Below are 22,258 nucleotides of genomic sequence, written 5' to 3' on the forward strand. Positions count from 1 at the left end.
ACTGGCCTTAACATTCAATGTTTTTTCATCAGAGTCTGTAGTTAATTGCAATAAAACTGTAAAGATAATCTTATATTGCGTCAATGTCATTTATCTGATTTAGACCTCAGGTTTTAAACAGAAACCATTTGATCATGGCCCAGAATGATACATGCCAGGTGCCACACGTGGAACGTGCTCACTCTTTTTCGAGACATTTGAAACCGCTTCATTAATACCATATAATTAATATATATTAATATATTGACTATGTAAGGGTAATTTACTTGTCAGGTATTTTGTTCTTGTGGATTGCTTTGTCAATTGTTGTCAGAAATTTGTTTTGTATTCTTGGGCTTGTAAATTTCCTCATACAACTTTGTTTGGGATGTTACGGTTGGATACGTTATTAACACTTTAACAAGATTCTCTTCACGTATTATTCGTTAGAAAAGAAGTATATTGTGAATATTTCGAAAATAGTTCGGGAGTAACGATTGTGCTGCGCCAAACTGCCATATAATACTAAGTACCCATGCACATTATACAATTATTCATTTATAATAAAACTGATATCTTGGCAACTTTGAAGAGACTACACAATGTTTATCAAATCATATACATCAGCTCAACATTTCATTCAGATTTAAGGTGAACGTCTTATTAAGTATAATTGCAAAAGTAACCGGGTAACTTCAGCTTGATATCAGATAGGGACTAGATTAATGAGTCGATTGAGCGAGTTAGAGTGGATGCCGCTGTACGTAACAACTTCCCAATGTACATCCTTTAGGTTACATGCATTATAGCCACTGGTATTCACGTGGTGAGTTATCTAATAATTATTACCAGCGTCATTTATTATTCTCCCTGGCCACCTGGGAAGTAATTGAACACAGTGTGGACACATTTGGCGATTAGATCAGAAACCGAGGTCCGGTGGGACTGTACAATCGAAAGTGAGATCAACGCAACTCCATTTACACCTTTTGGCATCATAACCCAAAACGTGAATATATTTCAGATAACCTAAAAATATATGCTAATGAGGTATGTTTTATCACGCCTGCGTTCACTTGTATTGCAATTATTGGTAAAGGGTTACAAAATACATGTATTAATATTTGTTCTTTAGTTTTTTTATGAAGGTTATATATTATTGTTCTTATGCTGTGGGAATTGGCGCTCTCCATCCTCGGTGAAACACACCTAACACAGGCCAACTATTATTCTTGCATAGTTACACTTGTATTGCATGCTAACTAATTCATAATGGCCATGCATATTTGAAAATTAAAAAAATAACAACAGAAAACGGTTGTTTCGAAGCTTAGCCTAAAAGTTGTTTGGAAATCATTGATTTGTTCCCCATCTTTGGTAAACTTCCTGAAGATTTTTAAAGGAGTATAATTTAACCATTTCGTCACATTCCAATACGTTTATTGATGATAACGTGCACCGTATTAGTGTCACTACTTTCAATTAACGAGAAATGACAGGAAGGTTGAATATGATGAGCGGATGCCCTTACGTCCACTTACGTCAAGTATCTGAGATAGTCAGTGTAACCTAGGTCTGGTTCATTCAGTCACTTTTATAAATGTCCTGTAATTACAAATGAATGCGCCATTGAAGGGATTGACACCTAGCTACGTTATCAAAAGGATGATTTGGTCTGAGAAATAAGTTACAACAAAAGAAAGATAGGAATGTACACATTGTATATAAGTATGTAAGTGACATTTAAGATTGGGTAACTCTAACTGTGACTTCAGTATATAAATACGTGCATTGCGTATTGTAATCACGTAGCTGCTTCCCCATCAACTATTCGTGTCCTTAATGTACTCCCTTCCAGATTGTTTAAACATTATAATGCACACCAATAACCAATACTACCAGCATCACTAACACCTTTATTGTGAATGTTATGTTCCCGTCTCTTTAACTTACCCCGAAACAAAATTTCGAGTATAACGACTCTAGGTGGAAAAAGTGTCTGTGTATAGGGGTGACGCCATTTTCGGTACACAATATATCTCGATCTCTATGACTATCCCAAAGTGAGCGGCATAAAATATCGCAAGTGATTAATCATATCACCCAACATATCCCGGCCTGCATCAATACAGACATAACCACAACGTACACGTTGCTGAAATCCCTTATAACATAACAACCCTTCATTGCAATATGCATCTTAGTTTTTTGTAGAATTCGAAAACAAAAATCAATGATGAAGCAAATAAAAACCTGATTGATCATACCAACTACCTGGATATCTTGCATTCATCGAGCATACACTTCTGATTAATTGCAAGAGCCCTTAGACTAGATCGGATATTAACTCACCACTTTAGGAACTGTATTTACATATAATTTAGAATAATCAATATCTTTACAGACTTTATAGCGCATGCAATTCTGTACAGCAAACTTTCATTGTGTTTTTGTAATAGGGATGTAATGGGTTTTTAGAGCAACCTAAAAGTGTTACGATCAATAAATCAACGCAATCTACGCGATCACACCGTCGTCATAGCAACCAGTGTGTGGGATGTGAGTAATGGTTTCTGCCGATCTCTGGGCTGGTTGGTTGGTTGGCTGGTTATGTTATAAAAATATAAAGTTGATCACTGTATAAGTGCAGACAATAGACTCTAATGACCGGGAGGAATACCTGCAGGCTAGTATATAATGTAGATATGAAATATATGAGCAAAGTTGGTCACAAAGTTATTGTTACGGATGCGTCTGTTAAGTCATTACACTATTATCTAACAAAAACTGACTGCATCAATTGTACACATCAATGGCTCAGCTGTAGTGGGTAATATATGTAAATATATGTGAACCAAACTGATAGGTTATGTTCCTGTACTTGAACAGCAGTTTGAGTTAAAAACGTCATCTCTGTTACTCTAATAACTAAATGCGTTTATAATTTCAGTATTTCCTTTATAGCTACGCCGCCAGATGTAAGATCGTCTAGAAATAACTTACACCCAAATTTCGACTGCCGCTTTGAGATCAACTTTCTTTTCAATTAAATAGGAAACTTTTAGAGAAACTTAATCTTCAATGTGTAACCTGGTATGTACATTAAGGTTGTTTCCTACGCCATGGCACGAAAAACGATCAATTCGTTGTACATGCATATTAATCATGAATTGGAGCGAGACGTGGCTGTACATAAAGACTCATTTATCACCTATTTCGAGTTGCACGACTACGTCATCGTATGGTTCACGTCACTTATCGCAAATAACCTTAATTTGAAAGAAATGACCAAGCAGCAATCACTTAGTAAGAAACAAATACGGTTGAAATGTTGACTTTACTCACAAAAAAAACTGAGTCTGCAAAGAACGATTTATATTAATTCAAAACTATTAAAAAGACTATTTGTTCAATTGTTTAGCTTCATTTGAGTTGACTAAAGCTAGAAATTGAAGAATAAGACCACGTTAAATCTTTAATGCAAAAAGTAAATAAGCCTTCAGTCTGTAAGTCTCATCATTACATTGATTCATGAAGAAGACATTATCAAATGGTTTGCGGGTGACTAGAATGAGCGCGTGCAGCGAATACGACGTTCGGCTTTATGCGGTATGTCTGACTATATATAACTATTAATATTTCGCACTGGTCAGTTAAACGTTGGGTAAACCATAATCGATCGATCACGTGGGTGACACAGGGTAGTAGGACGCACGCACGGTAAATAACGATCATATTGAAATATTGGCTGAAAAACAATGCTGTTTTTCAAAACAGATGGAATCCCGAGTGAAAGCACACATCATTGTTTATGAAGACGAAGTACAATATAAAAAAAATAATAGATGAATATTTAGTATTTGGGTGTTAGCAACATTAGCTTTCATAGTAACTACAGTTCATATGATATAGTTACTGGGTCACGCAAGAATCTGTACTTAATCTTTTGAATGTACAGTGTTTAACGTTTATGTTTCTATGGAAACTGTTCCCATACGGTACACTTATACGTTATTTTTTAAAGATATATTGTAGCCTCATACGACAACGTTTGCCCATACACAGAAATGTTGAATTTGCAAATTTGTATAGTCGAAACCCTTATTCAGAATGACAGCGTTGTTTTTTCCAGGTTCCAACTCATTGATGCATTCATTCATTTTGTTTTCAAATAGATTAATTTACTTATAATGGTGTCATTATTTTGATTAACGGTCGTGCACCCAGGCAACTCCTACTCTTGTTCATTGTGATATGTTAGCTACGTTGTTGTGAGTCACGTTTTATGTTTAAAAATACATTAAAGAAATGGCGCCACTCGTACAAGCGTTGGCAATGTTTGCGTCAATGTGGTTGTCTGTAACGTGACCATGCTCGCTAAGTTAAATTCAATGGCTATGGGGCTCACATATCAAAACGCTCGTGTGTGCACTATTATCAAATAACACTTCATCCAAGAACGACCAAATACACTTCGAGGACAACATCGCCATATATAATACTGTGCTACACAACGTGTGTTTCCATAACGACAGACGAGTAGCCCGTTCAGAGATTGGTAATTTCATAGTCTGTGCGTGTTTTCTGAAGCCAAATCAGTTATCATAGACCAGTGTTAAGGTTTTGGGGTTGTTACGGAAACAACTATTACAGTACGTAATTAGTAGTGTCATGAAGTAGTAATAATGACATTACAACGTAGTCTATATTACCAGTTCAGTACCACTTATCTTTAATTTGCTGGGACTTAATTTAGTTACACGTGAAACAAGAACGACTGTTTTTCTACATGGTACTCACTGTACACACAGGTGGACAACTGACACACGCCATCCAACCGCCATTGGATGGAATCGGCATTCTCTTACTGTGGTATGTATGTCCTATTTAAATTAGCATTGTGCATAGCTAATAAAGTAATATACCCCAAACCACATTGTTTTGTATTCAAGTTGAGTTCCCTGATACATCGTAAGCAACATGTATAAGAATGCTCCAAATATGAAAGTTTTTTTTTCCAATTTGATTGACACTTGAACTGACGTGAGATGGTCGGCTTTGGAAAATATACTAACAGTTCAATATATTTCATTTCTACTTACATTGTCAGAAAAAAAAAAGTACGTACTTACAGGCGACAAAAAATGATTGGTGGCCGAATGCGTGATATGATTGAGACCCAAATAGTTTCTTGTACGCCGCTATATACCCGAGAACGGGAAACAAGACGAGGATTCAAATTGGCACGAAACTCATACTGGCGACGCAATGTATATGCCAGAATGCAAAAAAGGCCCCTCAACTTAGCTATATTTAGGACGTTAGACAACTTTTGCGGCGTTCATTCTACTATATTCAAGTTTTCTGATAATAATCATTAAGGATGTGCGTCACTTTATCACGCGAGGAGCTGTTGCTTTAATCGATAGAATAATTCGCGATTTGTTTATTTAGCACTCTGAAAAATTGTGAGAGAGCAGAATGAAGAGCAATGTGTTCTGTTATGACGTCTGGTCACTTTAGCAATAGCACATAGACAGTATGACGACTGGTGTGCTGTGCAGCCCGACCACAACCCGCCCCACCTAGAAGATAAATAGTCGGACCTATAGTCCCATTTTACATTGTATCATTGTAAGCTTGAGAAAACAACATCACTGATATTGTTTTGGCGCGAATTAATTACTTAATCGTCTGCCGCACTAATGTAGACGAAATAGAAATTGGTTTCTCTTGTTTGCTGCGCCGTGAGAAATGGTTATCTGCTGGAAACGGAGCGTGTATATTGACTCTTTTACCGTCGATAACAAACTGTATGTTCATCAAAGTTACGTAGGTGATACGGATGATTCTATAATTAAAAAAATAATAACTGGAAAATGTCTACAAGGAGGAGATTAATGCAATTATACTTTAGCTGGTAATTGCAACATTTATTTAAACTGCATGACATATGAGCCGCAACTTGTCCGCTATGTTTGCTTAAATTCATGTTGTATTTGATGTGGGGATATCGTTGTCAGTTTCAGCAAACAAAACTTCGCTTGCCGCCATATGGTGCATATATTGTACTTGTAAGTGTAAGTGTAGTCTGTTCTAATCCATACAATTATACCACAAATTACGGTTGTGTTTTCTTCACTGTGCAACTTCTGAGTTAACGAGGTAATTCGGCACCCGCCTAAGGGTATGGTCTACACTGATAAGCAAACTGCAACCAACCACAATGGCGTCAATGCGGCGTAAAACAGGGATATTCTAAAAACCCAATGATGTTCAATGCCCATTTTCATTATATTTTGAGGTTATCAAAAACTATTATTGTATCTCACCATAAAATGTGTAGACAGAAGCTTAAATATCTTAAATAAACTTTTTACATGTGTCGCTACAATTATTGTGCGATGTAGATATGTGTCGATGTGAAAGCAGATATTTTGAGTTTCAATTGGATCCGCATCAATTGTACAGCAGAATATATACCGGTAAATATTGGATATGTACCTTTCTCCCACATCATTTTGTTTAACCATCTGGTAATTGTGCCGGCAAACTAGAAAACATGACATTGCATTACAACATGCTACAGCAATTTACAGTGTATTGACCGCCAAACCGTCACGCACATGTCACATGACTATAATTTCACACGCACACACACACACACTGACGACGCCCTCATTGATATTTGTTTTACTCCGTTTTATTTTTGATTTTTGTAATAGTCTCATAGGTTTTCAATGGAGGGATAAATAAGAAAAAATCGGACCACCAACATTTATTTGTTTTCCCCAAATTACAACTTAAAAACACACCCGACAGTTCTTGAGGGTTATTCTCTTGCCTTTTTCTGTTTGGAATTGTTATGAATGGAGCGTTTCGCATGATCACTATGAGCACTCTAAACATATGATATAGTATAATATGTAGAGAGTCGTCTCCCCTACGGTATAGTTGTCTCGATCTATTCGGAGCGCCGTCGTCGTTAAATTGATTACCGAAGGTATGATGCACGAGTGACGTAGACACGGTCGACTGTTATCACTTGTTAACGCCCTCACACTACCGTATGAGAATGAACATACGTACGGCCACACAGAGATGACAAATATCATCTGATTTTAACATATTAATATTATTATACTGGGTTTGTTGTGACGCTGTAGGCTGAGTCTGCTCTACGTAAATTACGGCACGAATAAATGAAACCTTTTCAAAGACAGATTGTTGATGCCCATTCGGCAGGGTAGGACGGTTTTCTTTGTGTGCCAACATAGAAGAAAACGTGCTATCAATAAAGAGCCATTGCTCGAAACGTCTAGCTATTTTTAATAGTTATTTAGGACTACGATTACCAAATATTATCTTCTAGATATAGTACATGGTCAAACAGATTATACACGGACATGCATAATGTGTGTGTCAAATGTCATGGGGGAAATTCGTCTTGTCTCTATCACGTCTGCTTGAGGTACAGGATCGGGAAAGTCACATAAGCTTTACAGTCAAATAGACGCACACAACGAAATACGTTTCAATAGCTAGTCTTTAGCCACATCGCTAACGCCTCAAGGCAAACTGTCTCGTCGGAGACTCTGCCCAGGACTGACCAAGACTCTCTCGCCTCGTGGAGCTCTCTCTGGAACCAAGGACTTAGACCGTTTATTATGTATCAAAACTTAACCAATTACAGGAGAGTACAAATTCTATAAGGCGTAGCCTTCAATCATACAGCCAATCACACTAAGTACTGGACACGTCATATCTTTTGATTAATCGTTTACTATATTAATAACTGCAAATACCAAACTGAAATAGTAGTCCGAATGGCGACGGTTATATCGTAATTAGTTCCAAATCACTGAGTGAAGTTTCGTCCAGGACCTCGCATGAGCCTAAATGATGACAGATTATGGAAATGTGTTACATTATATAATCTAACTATCAAGTCGTATCAGCGACCCATCTTTAGACAAATAGAAATAAATCATGACACAAATATGAATAAGAACGGTACATAAGTCTTGAAGATATACTATTTCCAAACAGCAAAACGAACATCTTAGATCCGATTGTGAAACAAATTATCATGGGCATATATAATTCATAATATAAGTATCAAATTTGAATAAAAACTGACAAAGCATGTTCATGATACCACATTTTTATAAAGCAAGATGGCTGCCAGTCGGCCACCTTCGATCCGATTGTGAAATGAATTGTCATGAACATGTATCCTAATATTTACAACCTATGTACTGAATTTGAAAGAAAAACAATGAAACATATCTAGGATACAATAATTTCAAAAAACCATGATGGCCACCAGTCGGTCATCTCGAATCAGATCGTGAAACAAATTATCACATGTATAATGCTAACATGCATAATGTAAGTACCAAATGTGAATGAAAACTGACAAGGCATTGCCATTTTTGATCGAAAGGGTAAACCACTGAATGTGCATATGCCCCATATAAAGTACTAGACAGAATGAACGGATTTGGTTTTCATCGTTTTGAACGGGGACTAAAAGTCTGAAAGCTGTCTTCACAGAAGTCTGTTGCTAAGATGATATAGCGAAGGCTGAATTTAGCATTATATCTGGTATAAACTGATGTTACTGTGCAATGAGTACAGAGCAATAACTGTGTTTTTTGTTGATGAAAGCCATTGAATTAAAAAGCAGTTATTACTGCTTAGTAATTTTATTAATTTCATACGTAGAACGAGTGACTGAGAAAGCATGTAAAGCAGTGCATTTATATTCTGAACAGATGTTACTCATAGTGACAGCAAGCTTTCCTAGCCCACAACGAAAATACGAGTTCCCATAGCAACAAACAGGTTGTACATTCATTGAATTTCCCCAGTCACTTGTTCTAGATGCCATCCGAATCGTGTCCATCGACCGACGTTGGCGGCGCATAGTGTTTCAATATAGTACAGTAATGTAAAGCACGGCCAATCAACAAAACTAAACTTTGCTCGCAGACATCGGTGTATGAATTGCCGGTTATGTCGTTTTTTTTTCTTCAAGCTCCTTGCTGTCTTTATTATTTCTCACTTTCATTATTTTATGTGACTTGATCACACATTCGCTATCACTTTGATTAGCTAATTACTTTTTGCCTGGTCTCTGTTGTTAACAGTTGCTAACCTGAGATAGCGGACAGTTTCGATCACTATTTACTGGTACCCGTCAGATCCTTTATTCTCAATAAATGCCCATTTACTAAGAATGAATTCATTCCACGTCCCAAAACAGCACCCACACGTACGTAACAACACATAAACCGGGATGGTTCTGCTGCCGCAAGAAAACACCCAAAAACTCGCAAAATTACTTCGGTCTATGTATAATAATAATAACTAATGATACAGAAAATGTTTTATTAGGAATAACAAAAATCATTAGTTACAGCTATAGCCACTTAAAACAACTACAAATATGAGATGATCGAAAACTGAAATGGTTAAAGGAAACTTCAAAAACATAATCTCTTTTAACAACTATCAACAAGCGCACGATCGTATTCTCCTTTATAATGTCAGACTTTTGTGTCAAGTGTATAATATACGTCAGTGGGTTGTTGAAATTTGTTTACTAGTACGTCAGTAAAAATAGAAATAGCAAATAAGCTGGTGTACAGGCTGTTAAAATCCGATTGTAAATGGAAGATTAAAGAGATTGTTTATTTCATACTGGCAGTAATAACAAGATGCAAGAATGTGTTATGCGTTTTTTTTTATCAGAGGACAGTAACCCACTATCGGTATACTCAATTCTGTGCAAATAGTTGGACGCTTTATTATGTTCTTTTACTATGCACTTTACGTTTACCTTCTAATATTTACTAGCGGTATCAAGACGTTTCTTTTTAAATGTTTTTTTTTTTTTTTTTTTTTTTTAAGTGAATCTATATATGTTCATGTTCTGATTTAGGAGATATATATTCCCCAAAAGGTTTATATAGTAGAGACATATTTTTTAAATAAACAAATTTGTCAGTGTCAGACGTTTTATTTGGTTGGTGATTAATGTGGCATTTTTTTTATTATTTGTTTATTGCTTTAATAAATTAATGTGGCATTTATTATCGCAGTGCACATTAATCAACATCTTGAGACTAAACACTCAACAGCTATACCGTATACTTGAGATGTCATGTGACATCGCCACAAGCTTAGAATAGGTTAAATTCTCACCGCTCCAGCTACAATGTCTTCGATCGCGAGTTTAAGTCTGCTAGTCGTTTTCATTGCTACGCTGCAATATGTCGCAGAGGCGTACTCCGAGACACAGGCCCAGGCTTTTTTGGATCTGTACAATGAAAACGCTGCGGTTGTTTTTTCAGATTACACGCATGCATCGTGGAGGTATTCAACTAACCTAACACAACATAATCGAGATATAAAGGTGAGCTAATTAAAACACATCACACATCGAGGAAAGTATTTTGTGAGAATTAGGCAAAGTTGCCTGGGGAAGGTCTGCCAGTTAAATTCCTACGTTGTAACTTCGGAATGCCGGTCACATAATTTTTTGTTTGTCATTCTGGCTTTCAATATTAATCAGCTTTGATATCACACGAGAATTCACAAGATAATGTGAATTGTAATACTGTAAAATGACTAATTTTCACTGGGTTTAAATTTCACTGATTTACCATTTCAGGCATATTCAGTGGGTTTTAAATTCACGGTTTCGTCATTTAGATAATGTGTTCTATGCTAAATTTTACATATTCACTGGGTTTTAATTTAGCTCATTTTCCAGTCAGCAAAATAAACAAAATTAAAACCCAGTGAATAATTACCCCCTTTACAGTAGATTGTATTACACTACTCACCTACCCCACCACAAACAATTGTTACCCGGTCGTAATTTGACATTAAAATAGATAATTTAATATCTATATATAGTTGCTGCATATGCAAGAATTCGACCCTTGATACTTAGAATAAAACCTATATTTCTCATTGAAAGGGGAAGCACATTGTGTTCACAGCTGTTTTTTAAAAGATTTGGCAAACAGTTGTTTTAAGGTTACGGCAGGAATTGACATGACGTGAGCAAAATGTCACATTCACGTAACACAATTCAAAAATTTTATAACCTATAATTTATCGAAAAAAGCTAGAATAACAATTAAACATAAAAAACAAAACCAGATAAATAAATGAAATATAATAGAAACTTGGTTAATAGTAATGGATGGAAATAACAAATAACTTAACAAAAGAACAACAATAAAACTTAACAACAAACAAATCCAACAAAAACATAAATTTAAAACAAAACTAGAATGAAAATGTAACAAAACTGTAACCCTTATGTCTGGACTAGCGTACGGTCTCTTGTTTGTTTCTTGGTATTTTAACAAACTATGAGTTATGGTCCGATACAGTGTGCAAATGTGAGGTTTATTTTAACCCACAGTCGTCACAAACAAGTATGTGTTATTTTAATAAAACATTTGTGACATTTGCTAAATTTTCCATCCAGGTTTCAAACAGATATTCTATTTTTTGTAAATTCAATTTGAATTAAAGTTTGAGGTGATAGTTTAATAATAATTGTTTATTGCATCATTAGAAATAACCATTTCTTTCAGTATATAGCAATAAAAATATAAAACTATTAATCACTATTATTATTAATTATTATTAGTGTATGATGAAACAGTTGTCAGAAGGTTTGAAGGTTACGGCATGACGTCATTGGGCATGAGGAAAAAAGGCGACATTTGTGTAGCACTGTGAGGCGTATATTAAACTATGAAGGTAAAACATGGATTTACCACAAAACCAGAATGAAAATTAAACATAAAAACAGAAATGGAGGTATAAAACAAAATAACTGAAAATATAATAGAAACTTCTTTGATAGTGATTAACGATTACTATAAGTTAAAATAACCCCCAAATTCCAAATTGTATCAAGCCATCAATCAAAGTTATTTAGTTATTTTGCCAGGGTAAAGGCTCTAATAGGATTTATTGACTTGATTGTTTGGGCAAAGTCCATTCAGGTAAATGGCATTTACATTGTTCATATGCGATCGGTAAGGATTATTTGAGCGAACTCGGAGAAATAGACTTTCTAAAAATAGCTGTGCATGTGCAAGACAGCAGTTAGTTTTCCCAATTCGTCACGGTAATTTTATTGTTTTTCTGCAATAACAGCAGATTCTAATTTCAATTCTACAGCCCTTTCTAAACCTATTAAATCGGCGGCCCATTACTGTGGCACGAATACTGTTTCAAACGATGTCAGGTGACTTTTTAATTGGCGCGTTTTGACATAAACGCAATGCATTATGGATAAACATGCGACGCTGTTGAGGCGTAAACAAGGCGAGGTCTGAGACAAGAACATTTTTGAATATGCCACAATTCTTGCAAACGTTTTTTTATTCCATGACTCAGTCAACCACCGCCAATAAGTTGTGTCATTAACAATTACTCATAAGACAGCGTCAACGTAGAAGTTTTATTTTTCTAGGTTTTTAGCATTGTTTGAAACTCTTAACAATATAATCAACGCAATATTATAATAATATAATATGTCCTTAAGAATATATAGTATTGTTTTGCTGATATGTTGTGGAATCTGTCAGCCGACTGAACAACTTGACGTTTACAATCTATCTTATATGGTTTACTGTGCAGCAAATTGAAGCTGGGAAAGCTGCAAACTTTTCTTCAACTTCAGCTGAGAAAGCGAAAAAATACTTAAGCGATGTAGATGACTACAGTGAGCCAGTTGCCAGGGAGCTTAATTTCATCGCCGCCATAGGAACAGCTGTTCTTGATGACGAGGATTTCGAACAAGTAAGTCTACAGATAATGATTGCTGGCGCTATTAAAGTTATATTTCTAGGAATCATTGCAACATTGATGTAACAGTATTATGATTGATAATGACGGACCTTGAGCTGAACAGGTCTCTCTCTCATCTAATATCGTCTGATATATAAACTAATGAACCAATGTACCGCGTATCTGAGAGCGCAACATTTCAATTTTCCCGATCAGTATTTCAACAGTCCTAGGAGATTTACGTAGCATAATCGGAGATCGTTACAAACTTATACGATCGGGATAGGTGATTTTCCGTACAATTGCGAGATCTCGCGAGATGCATGAAAGACGCGCGTCGAACGTCTGCCGCAAAAATCGAACGATTTGATTTTGAACTCGAATTTCCTTATTTCGTAGCTCACACCGACCGGCCGATCTTCGACAGAGGAATATTGCTTCCGAATACCCTTACTTAATCGAAATTGCCTATCATCAAATGTGGACAGCACATTATTAAGCATGGAAATGTCCCCAAAATACTTTCGTGTTTGTCGAATCCCACGCGATGTTTGACGCCACTACGACGCTATGACCTTTGTTTGTCCTGTTTTTACGTTCGATTTCACGCATAACGCGTGATTCTCGCAGTGTACGGAAAATGGTCTATTAATAACGTTCGTTTCTTGTTTGATGTGTACCAGTTACAGAATGTTCTAGCCAACATGAGTTATTTTTACGCCACTGGAAAAGTGTGTAAACCAGATGACAACACTGACTGCCATGCACAGGATCCTTGTAAGTTGTAATCTACTACAATATAAGAGTAGATGTTGATCTATTATTTCCCGCGTAACTATTTGTTGCAACGTACATACACTTAGTTAATATTAGAGAAGTCTTACATGTATACAAAAGTAACGAACAAATGTTAAAGCGGGAGGGCCGTCACCTGCGCACGCGCGGGTATTGAGTTCCAAGCGATGATAACAACATACGCTAAGAACGCAACGGCTCATGGGTAGACGCTTGTTTGTAAACAATGACACGCTATGGCCCACTGACAATTAGAAAACAACTACTAGTACTTTGAAAAATCATCCACAATTTATTCATTCATTCATTTTCTTTCTCATCAGATTTGACAAGTATCATGGCAAACTCGCGAGACTATGCCGAACGCCTATGGGTATGGGAACACTGGAGAAACAATGTGGGTCGACCAATGCGTCAGCTTTATTCTGATTATGTTACACTGAAGAATAAGGCATCGGTTATGAATGGTAATTGAACTTTGTATACTCAATCTAATATATACGATATTTTGCATAAATTCAAAAGTCAATTCAAGTTGTTTCTTTTGTATACAAATTAATTTGCTCTAAGGATACGAAGATTATGGTGATTACTGGAGAGGTAATTATGAAGATGATGATCTAGAGGAAGACATGGAACAGATGTATGAAGACATAAAACCATTATACGAGAAACTCCATGCATATGTACGATATCGATTGAAAGAGGTGTATGGTGATAAGATAAACCTTGATAAGGGATGTCTACCAGCTAATGTATTAGGTAAGGGGTGTACCATTACTTTGACGGGGTGGGTGATAAGATAAACCTTGATAAGGAATGTCTACCAGGTAATGTATTAGGTAAGGGATGTACAATTACTGTGATGGGGTGGGTGATAAGATAAACCTTGATAAGGGATGTCTACCAGCTAATGTATTAGGTAATTTTGTGTATTACTGTGATGGTTACGATGGTTACGACGTATTGTATGTCTGCAATTTGTACATCATTAACTTATAGGAGTGACTGACCGAATTTGTGATAAATACCGGACAAACGAGTTCTGGATATCATACACGTGCGATTCGTGACTTAGTATTACTAGCATGTTTGCATTTTGACCATTTATTGAGTATTTGAAATTGTTATTTATTTCCTTAACGTAAGAGCGTTGTTTTTTTATTTAAGGAGGGTTGCTACTAAGGGTAATGTTATTATGGGATGTCAGTATTTGCCAATATTGACTGCAGCATTCAATAATGGATAGGAAAGTTTACTGAGACAAATGCATTTCGGCGTATCACCTTGTATCAAATTGACTGTGAATAGTCAACGGCGCTGGGTATGCTGATGGAAGATAGCATACACTTTGATAATGGGTGACCTAACGTGAATGCATTTTAACGTTTCTACTGACCATGCTCTAAATATTAGGTGACATGTGGGGGCGCTTTTGGAATAATCTCTATAGCCTCGTCGAACCATATTCCGGTGGAACAAACGTTGACGTCACCGATGAAATGAAAGCACAGGTAATTAGCTACGAGCGTTTCAGACTATGCTGTGATATGGATATGACAAGTACGCGCCACAATGCGTTACTAAATACTTCGCGGTAATTCGCAATAAAGATCACGTGGCCAAGTTGCACCTACGGATACAGTTTGAAGTTGGTGTTTAATTAAAGTGGAGGGGTCGTCATCTGCGCATGCGCGAGACTTGAGTCCTGAGCGACGATAACAACACGCGCTAAAGCGCAAAGGCTCATGGGTAGACGCTTGTTTGTAAACAACTACATTATTGACGACATGCTATGGTTGTTTGCCGCATGCACAGGTGACGACTCCCTCGCTTTAACAGGAAACAAACTCAGGTTGTTCCATTCCAAGTATTTATTTTAATATACTGTGCGCATATATATCGACGTATTTCTCACATTTTACAGAACTACACGGTTGACAAAATGTTTCATACAGCCGACGATTTCTTCACGTCCATGGGGTTAGCAGAAGCGCCCCCACCGTTCTGGGAGGAATCCATGTTTGTCAAGCCAACTGACCGATTAGTTGAATGCCATGCCACAGCATGGGATTTCAGTAATGCCCATGATTTCCGGTATTGTTTATTTCTTTATTTATGTTCAATTATACTATAAAATATATTGAGATAAAATGTCGAGGCCGTAAAAAATTTCAGAACCAGCTATAGAAAAATATTTTGGAAGAAGTCTCATATGTTTGAGGTATTAAGTTTGTCCTGCCAAAACGCTGTATAAATGTCGTATTGGGAAATTGCTCCACGCCCCTATCATGCGCGGGTACACACATAAACGAATACAGAGGTGAATGCCCTTAGCACCACGTGGTGGCGCTATTTAACACAGTGAAGGGTTATTTTTAGCTGACAGCCATCTTATTCTTTATTACTTTCTTATTTGTCTTGAGGGTTCGTATGTGTACAGAGGTCAACATGGACGATCTGATGACGATACACCACGAAATGGGACACATTCAGTACTACTTACAATATAAACACCTACCAATTGAGTTTCGTAGTGGCGCCAATGAGGGTTTCCACGAGGCTGTAGGCGAGGTCATTGCAATGTCTGCCGCTACCCCAGAACATCTTTACTCGATTGGTTTAATGACCGAACTTCCAGACGACTATGGTAAGTATATGTTTCCATATATTATATGACCACAACTGAAAAAAGTGGAAATGATTTTATTCTCTCGTTGAGTTAGTGAAACTGCCTTTTACAAAACTGAAAATATGTCTTGAACTCCAGCAAAATCAGACACGTCACACCAGTCAGTATAGTTACTACGACCATCAATATACTTCCAATACTGCACGTGATCTTTGTTCTTGCGGTACATTATCAAGACAATGACTGTCTCTGTGGGTGTTCCATGTATTTATAGCAAACACCAAAATTCAAGTTTGGAGTTACGGTGCTTGACGCAACGTTCATGCTTGTAAACTTATATAAACAATAGAAGCCTATCCTAAAACACGCATACACATTTATACCCTTACAATCCTTTGAACGTGATTGGCCAGTACAAATTCCAGGTGTGGTTGATGTATTCTAAGTCAAATAATGCACTCGTGTCTTGCCATCGTTGACATATTTTAATACGGTGACTATGTGAAAAACTGCACTAGTGCATCATTCTATACATAATTGACACTGAAAACTACTTCTCCCATTTTTTTTAATTCTAGAATCGGACATTAATTTTCTGATGAAGCAAGCTTTAACAATGGTTGCTACGTTACCATTTTCCATCGCGTTGGAAAAATGGCGCTGGGAAGTATTTCGAGGAAATATACCATACAACGAATGGACAAAGCAATGGTGGGAGATAAAGTACGTAATTGGTGTGTGATTATAATAAAATATAGGAAACGTGATAATAGCCACGTGTTCGCATTATGGATGTATGAATGTTAATGGATCCAAGAGAAAACTAATAATAATAATATATATATAGTGCATTTGACGTCAAGAATTTTTGGCGATATAAAGCATATGCAAATTTTCAACATTGTTTGATACAAACTTGTTATTATTGTTATTTGTGTGCTTTCGTTAGGAATAAATATGCTGGGGTTGTTGAGCCTGTTCGTCGAACTGAAGACGATTTTGAACCTGGGGCAATGTTTCACATTGCTAACGACTACTCGTTTCTAAGGTAACAGACAAACAAACAAACAAACTAGTGCAATTAGTGTATAATGTTGTAGAAGTGTGTTGACTAGATTATGACATATAACTGTAACGTTATTTCGTCATCTTGTCATAACAGACGCACTTACAGTAACTCCCCAATATTATAAAAAAAACATCAATATTTTCGTTATAAATACCAACGAATGATAAATATAGTTTTCGAATTCTATTAGTTGTATGCTCACATCGATACTTTTCTTAGCGTGGATGAAAGAGCAAGTATACCCTCTCACAGTACACACCCCAACCTCACATACGCTGATGTATTCAATGTTAATTACCAAGAACAAGTTGGAACCATGTCATCCACATACGTAAAACTATTGCAATGACACTATTTTTTAGATACTACACCCGGACTTTCATACAGTTCCAGTTCTATAAAGCCATGTGCGATGCCAAAGGATGGGACAAGGACATATTCAAGTGTGACTTTTACAATTCAACAAGTGCCGGCAAACTTTTAAGGTAATCATCCCTGTTACTGCACTAGAAGAAAACACGTTGTCTCATCATTTACGTGTTTTTATTTCTGATACCCATAATGTGAAATATTGTCAAATGCACTCACCACTTCAAAGTGCAGTTGCAGTCATAAGCTAGTAGTCGCAGACCATGGCCTGTATCTACATACAATTTTAATAAGACTCAACATTCTCTGATATCTCTGCGTTGTGTAGACAATGGAGTACGCAGGCTTACACAATAATTATAATTTCCGGAAAATATTCATTTGTGTGGCACATGCTTACAAGAAATGTATCAAGGTTTGAAAAACATCTAAGACGTTTCAACAAACGAGTCTCTATTATTCTGATGCATTGTATAAATATCATTATTGTGCACTTCGCATAATCAATACAGTTTTTGCTTTGAACTTGAACTAAGAATAATTTGCACATCCTGTTAACCAGTGGGGGGGGGTCACGATTAAAGGTTGAGGTCAATGATCTAGTGAAAACAACAGTATTGCAAATGCAATGATGAAATTCCAATTGTTATTTCAGTGATATGTTAGCACTCGGTCGCAGTGTTTCGTGGCCTGATGCCATGGAAGCCATTGCTGGCACTGACACAATGGAGTCGGGTCCGTTGTTGGCCTATTTCAAACCGTTGGATGAATGGCTTACTCAGCAACTCGATAACCTTGGATTATCGAATGAAGTCGGATGGGATCCGAAATGCTCGTGGAAACCATACCACGTGGATTCGGAAGAACCAAAATCAGATGGAGGTCGGTGTATGATATTCACTGCTTTAATATGCTGACCAATAATAAGTACATTCAGATGGACATCAAAAAACATCTTCAAAATAACAAACATTTCTCATGCCATTATTTATTTATTTGCATTATATTTCCTAATAGTTTTAAACAAAATGTCAGATTATAAACTATTTCTTTTTCATACATTTACAAATTTTTAAATGTGATATTTCTTCAATGAGTCAACGCACGCTCGGTTATTATATTAACGTAGACGTGGCTGATTGGCTGCTTGTGAACCATTCTGATTTGCATCTTTCTTCTTCCTATATACACACTTACATTATCGTTTTGTGAGATTATTTAAGTGATGAATATATGACGTCATTATTCATTCATAAAAAATACGTCGTATCAATATAGTGGATGTCTGCGGGATGATTGGTTCCTGTCTTTCATCATTATTAAAATGGGACTTCTAGACCTGCCATGTTACTACAAAAATAAATTAACAAATAAATTATTAATTTAAGCAATTACCTAAATTACCTTAATTAATACTAAATTTATTTATATGTATGTTTCTTTATTTTACAGCTACGAGTGTCGTCGCATCTTTTGGGGTTGCTTTATTGGCCGCTGTGGTTTTATCGACTATTTTGTAAAAAGCGCCCTCAGCAACTATCGTACTCCGGACTATTTTACCAGTTTAGTTTATTCTACACAAGTTGAATACAACTACCCAGCAATGTCAGTCTAGTCAAATGAAAACAAAGACTTGTGGTTTGCAAATCATAATTCGAAATCATAATTAAACTAACTGTGTTTTAAAATTTTCACATTTTGCAGTTTTACAAATAAACAAATAAACGTACTACTTTGTTTGCTCATCATTAAATCTTGCAATCATTATCATATTTGACCTTACGATGCTCTACAATATCTTGGTTGGTTGGTTTGAGTATTGTTTATTCATATTTAAGAATATATTTTCGAGCACAAATTGTATTCAATATTACATCTTGAAAAAAACACTAGAATATTATTTTTCATAAATAATTTGTTTGTGCCAGTAAACATAGCGGTATTCGTTTGAAGAAAATATAATGCACATGCGTCCTGGACGGGTTTGGTGACAACTACATCGCTAATACAAAGCATAATTGTCACGGTTCGGACCACATATCCTCAGTTTCACGTATGTATGTTCCATATCTGCGAGCGTGGAATTTTCTAATAGTGGAGCCAAGACAGAAGGCAGAAAATCATGTCTGAGATTGAACGCGAACGTTGTTTCATTGTGTCGTAAATATTCTGAAACCCCATCAAATAGAACTGTATTGGCATAGCTGATTATTTTTGTCTTAGTTTATGTTTCATGTATTAGCATCATTATTTATATATTTCCCCAAAACTGTTATAACTATACATTGATTGATATAACTATAATAACTGAAACAGAAGATATTAATTTACCCGTGGATCACAAGGATGACTACTACAACTATTTTCCTGTATCAAAACGCTTATGGACGCTTGACCGTGACGTCATATCCGCTCCACGCTCGTTTATAATTTCAGCCTGCACTTAGAGATAAATTGGCAATCATTGTACTTATGCTATGGCAGCTTTACAGCTTTGTTTGTTTGTTTGTTTGTTTGTTTGTATGCGATAGTGTGCGTGCACTTGTGGGTATGGGGGCATACGCGCGTGTGTGGTAATTATAGTTATAGTTATAGCGCAATTAAGCCTTAATGCAGAAAGCAGAAGAAATCGGACAAGTAATACAACGAAAAAACACGATTTGTTACGAGAAAGCACGATGTGAATCGTCTAGGTAATCGGCGATGATAATAAGCCCACCTTTTAGATGAACTCCACAGATATAACATCACATGTAGTGATAAAACACGTTGTAATTCGTTTGTGCCATCGCCACTGTCTCGAAATTGTTGAAAAGTGGTAATTTTTCACAAACATGTCTTCGCTCGGAATGTTTCGTTTACTTGCCGGTCTCTTAGTGGCGCTGTCCTCTGGTGCCGATGCATATTCCGAGGAGGAGGCCCAGGAGTATTTAGATAATTATAATCCTCGCGCCCAGTTTTTTATATCAGAATTTGCGCTGGCAGGGTGGGATTATTCAACTAATATAACTCATCACAATTTGGAAATTGTGGTAAGTAACGAAGATATTTAATACCCCATATTTTATTATGAATTATATGTTTTTTTTGTCAAATAGCTTATTACAATTGTTATTTCACTACATTCTTGTTTGTTCGAGAATTCAACTTTGAGTAACTCATTATTCACAAATACGTAATATAAAAATATAAATGACGTGTCAAAATGCCCTATGGTAATTCAAGTTTAAGCAACAAATGTCAAAAAAACCAAAAACATAGAAAAGTCTATTTGATCTCATTTGCATATTGGTGATAGGTCATACTATGTGATACCACGGCAATTGATAGAATAAACTTTGAGCTGTTGATTTGATTCGCATTGACCTGACGAGTGACGTCATAATCAAGCAAATTATAGAAATCCACACACATTGTAATTGTTAGAAGTCCATCTCCATGTCAAGAGTTGTGCCCAGATACTGTAACTATAGTAATTATTCACTTGTATTTAATTTCACAATTTTTGCTAATAATTAAATTTGCCAAATTAAATACATGCCAGTGTGAACATGTAGAATATTAATAGAACTGCCAGGTCCCTAAACTTAACAACCTAGTGAAATTGCTCGAAACATCAAAACAGTGAAAATAAATGGTTTTACGGTAATAGAGGCAGTGTAGAATTAATTTAACATCGTTCATCATTTCAATCGAGATGTTAAAGGACAAATTATAATTTTTAATAAAGATAATGGAACAGTCTTATTTATATCTTGCTACGTGTTTTTTTAAAAAAAACAAAAACAAAAACAAAAACAGTTGTTCAATTCAAAAATTATCTCTGCAAAATAAAAACGAAATGACAAATCGTCTTTTATTCGGCAATCGCAAACAGCATAGAATAGAGTTACTTTGCTCTGTTGGTTTGGCGCAATGGACAATTTCATTGGCGGAGTGTAGGTCACTGTTCGACATATGTTACTGGTAGTATGTTGACTTTAATGATTATAGGTATAGATGTGATAAAAGTTGAAGGATATACTCTCTGTATTGTTGCAACGTGTCCATGTACCGATATGCCGTGTCTCGTCACATAGCATTGTTGCTACCGTTCTAATCGATACATATATTTGTGTGGATGGAAGAATTATCTTTACTCTATCGCACCGGGTAGAAGTTCAGGATATATCATAAAGGTCAACGTACAAAGACAGTACATATTAATAATAATATATTCGTCGAAACAAATTATCGTCTACCTGAATATTGTTATCGTAATTATAATATGCAACTTACATATCGATATATCAATGTCGCGTGTAGTAAATTATATGTTCGTTATTTGTCTGTACTTTTATTATTTACATTTAGATATTTGTAACTGTTGGTGAGCATGCTTTTGGGAGCAATCTTAACTCTGTAGGTCAAACTGACTATGAATGCGTGGCTTTATATGTATGTCCGTGACGTCAGAAATTCAGCATACACCTGTAATCTAGTCGCTTAGACTGCATTTATTACGAGGCATTTGGACCGTAATTTTTGAGCTCGAAAATGTGTCTGCTTACAGCGTCTTGAGTGTGAATCATGTTTTTTTTGCGATTTAT

At 36.1% G+C, this 22,258-nt stretch overlaps 3 protein-coding genes across 3 annotated transcripts in view; 2 read left to right on the top strand and 1 right to left on the bottom strand.

Moving 5' to 3' along the window:
* Window positions 1-5,265, bottom strand: part of LOC102806362 (uncharacterized) — a 42,035-nt gene extending 36,770 nt beyond the window's left edge. Inside the window, exon 1 of the mRNA XM_085491917.1 lies at window positions 5,112-5,265. The gene's annotated coding sequence lies outside the window, so the exon portion shown is untranslated. The remainder of the gene's footprint in view (window positions 1-5,111) is intronic.
* A 4,936-nt stretch (window positions 5,266-10,201) lies between these two features.
* On the top strand, window positions 10,202-19,398 carry LOC100375272 (angiotensin-converting enzyme 2-like). The gene is made up of 13 exons (XM_002735342.4): window positions 10,202-10,399; window positions 12,655-12,816; window positions 13,488-13,581; window positions 13,923-14,066; window positions 14,170-14,361; window positions 15,016-15,113; window positions 15,527-15,696; window positions 16,026-16,249; window positions 16,810-16,954; window positions 17,181-17,279; window positions 17,663-17,785; window positions 18,325-18,551; window positions 19,122-19,398. The coding sequence occupies exons 1-13, from the start codon at window positions 10,202-10,204 to the stop codon at window positions 19,187-19,189; spliced, it is 1,944 nt and encodes a 647-aa protein (XP_002735388.4). The 3' UTR covers window positions 19,190-19,398.
* A 1,105-nt stretch (window positions 19,399-20,503) lies between these two features.
* LOC144353211 (angiotensin-converting enzyme 2-like) overlaps window positions 20,504-22,258 on the top strand; it is a 35,241-nt gene continuing 33,486 nt past the window's right edge. The window contains exon 1 of the mRNA XM_085491918.1: window positions 20,504-20,701. Within this exon, the coding sequence (XP_085348044.1) occupies window positions 20,504-20,701 (198 nt within the window). The remainder of the gene's footprint in view (window positions 20,702-22,258) is intronic.

Source organism: Saccoglossus kowalevskii, chromosome 17, assembly GCF_978046115.1.
Source record: "Saccoglossus kowalevskii chromosome 17, keSacKowa6.1, whole genome shotgun sequence".
Taxonomy (NCBI): Eukaryota; Metazoa; Hemichordata; class Enteropneusta; family Harrimaniidae; genus Saccoglossus; species Saccoglossus kowalevskii.

What these genes read in the sequence shown, in the direction of transcription:
- LOC100375272 (XM_002735342.4), top strand. Translation starts at nt 10,202, where the DNA reads ATGTCTTCGATCGCGAGTTTAAGTCTGCTAGTCGTTTTCATTGCTACG. An exon ending in CTGCCATGCACAGGATCCTT is followed by an intron (nt 13,582 to 13,922) that starts GTAAGTTGTAAT and finishes CTTTCTCATCAG; the next exon opens with ATTTGACAAGTATCATGGCA. An exon ending in AAGCAATGGTGGGAGATAAA is followed by an intron (nt 16,955 to 17,180) that starts GTACGTAATTGG and finishes TGCTTTCGTTAG; the next exon opens with GAATAAATATGCTGGGGTTG.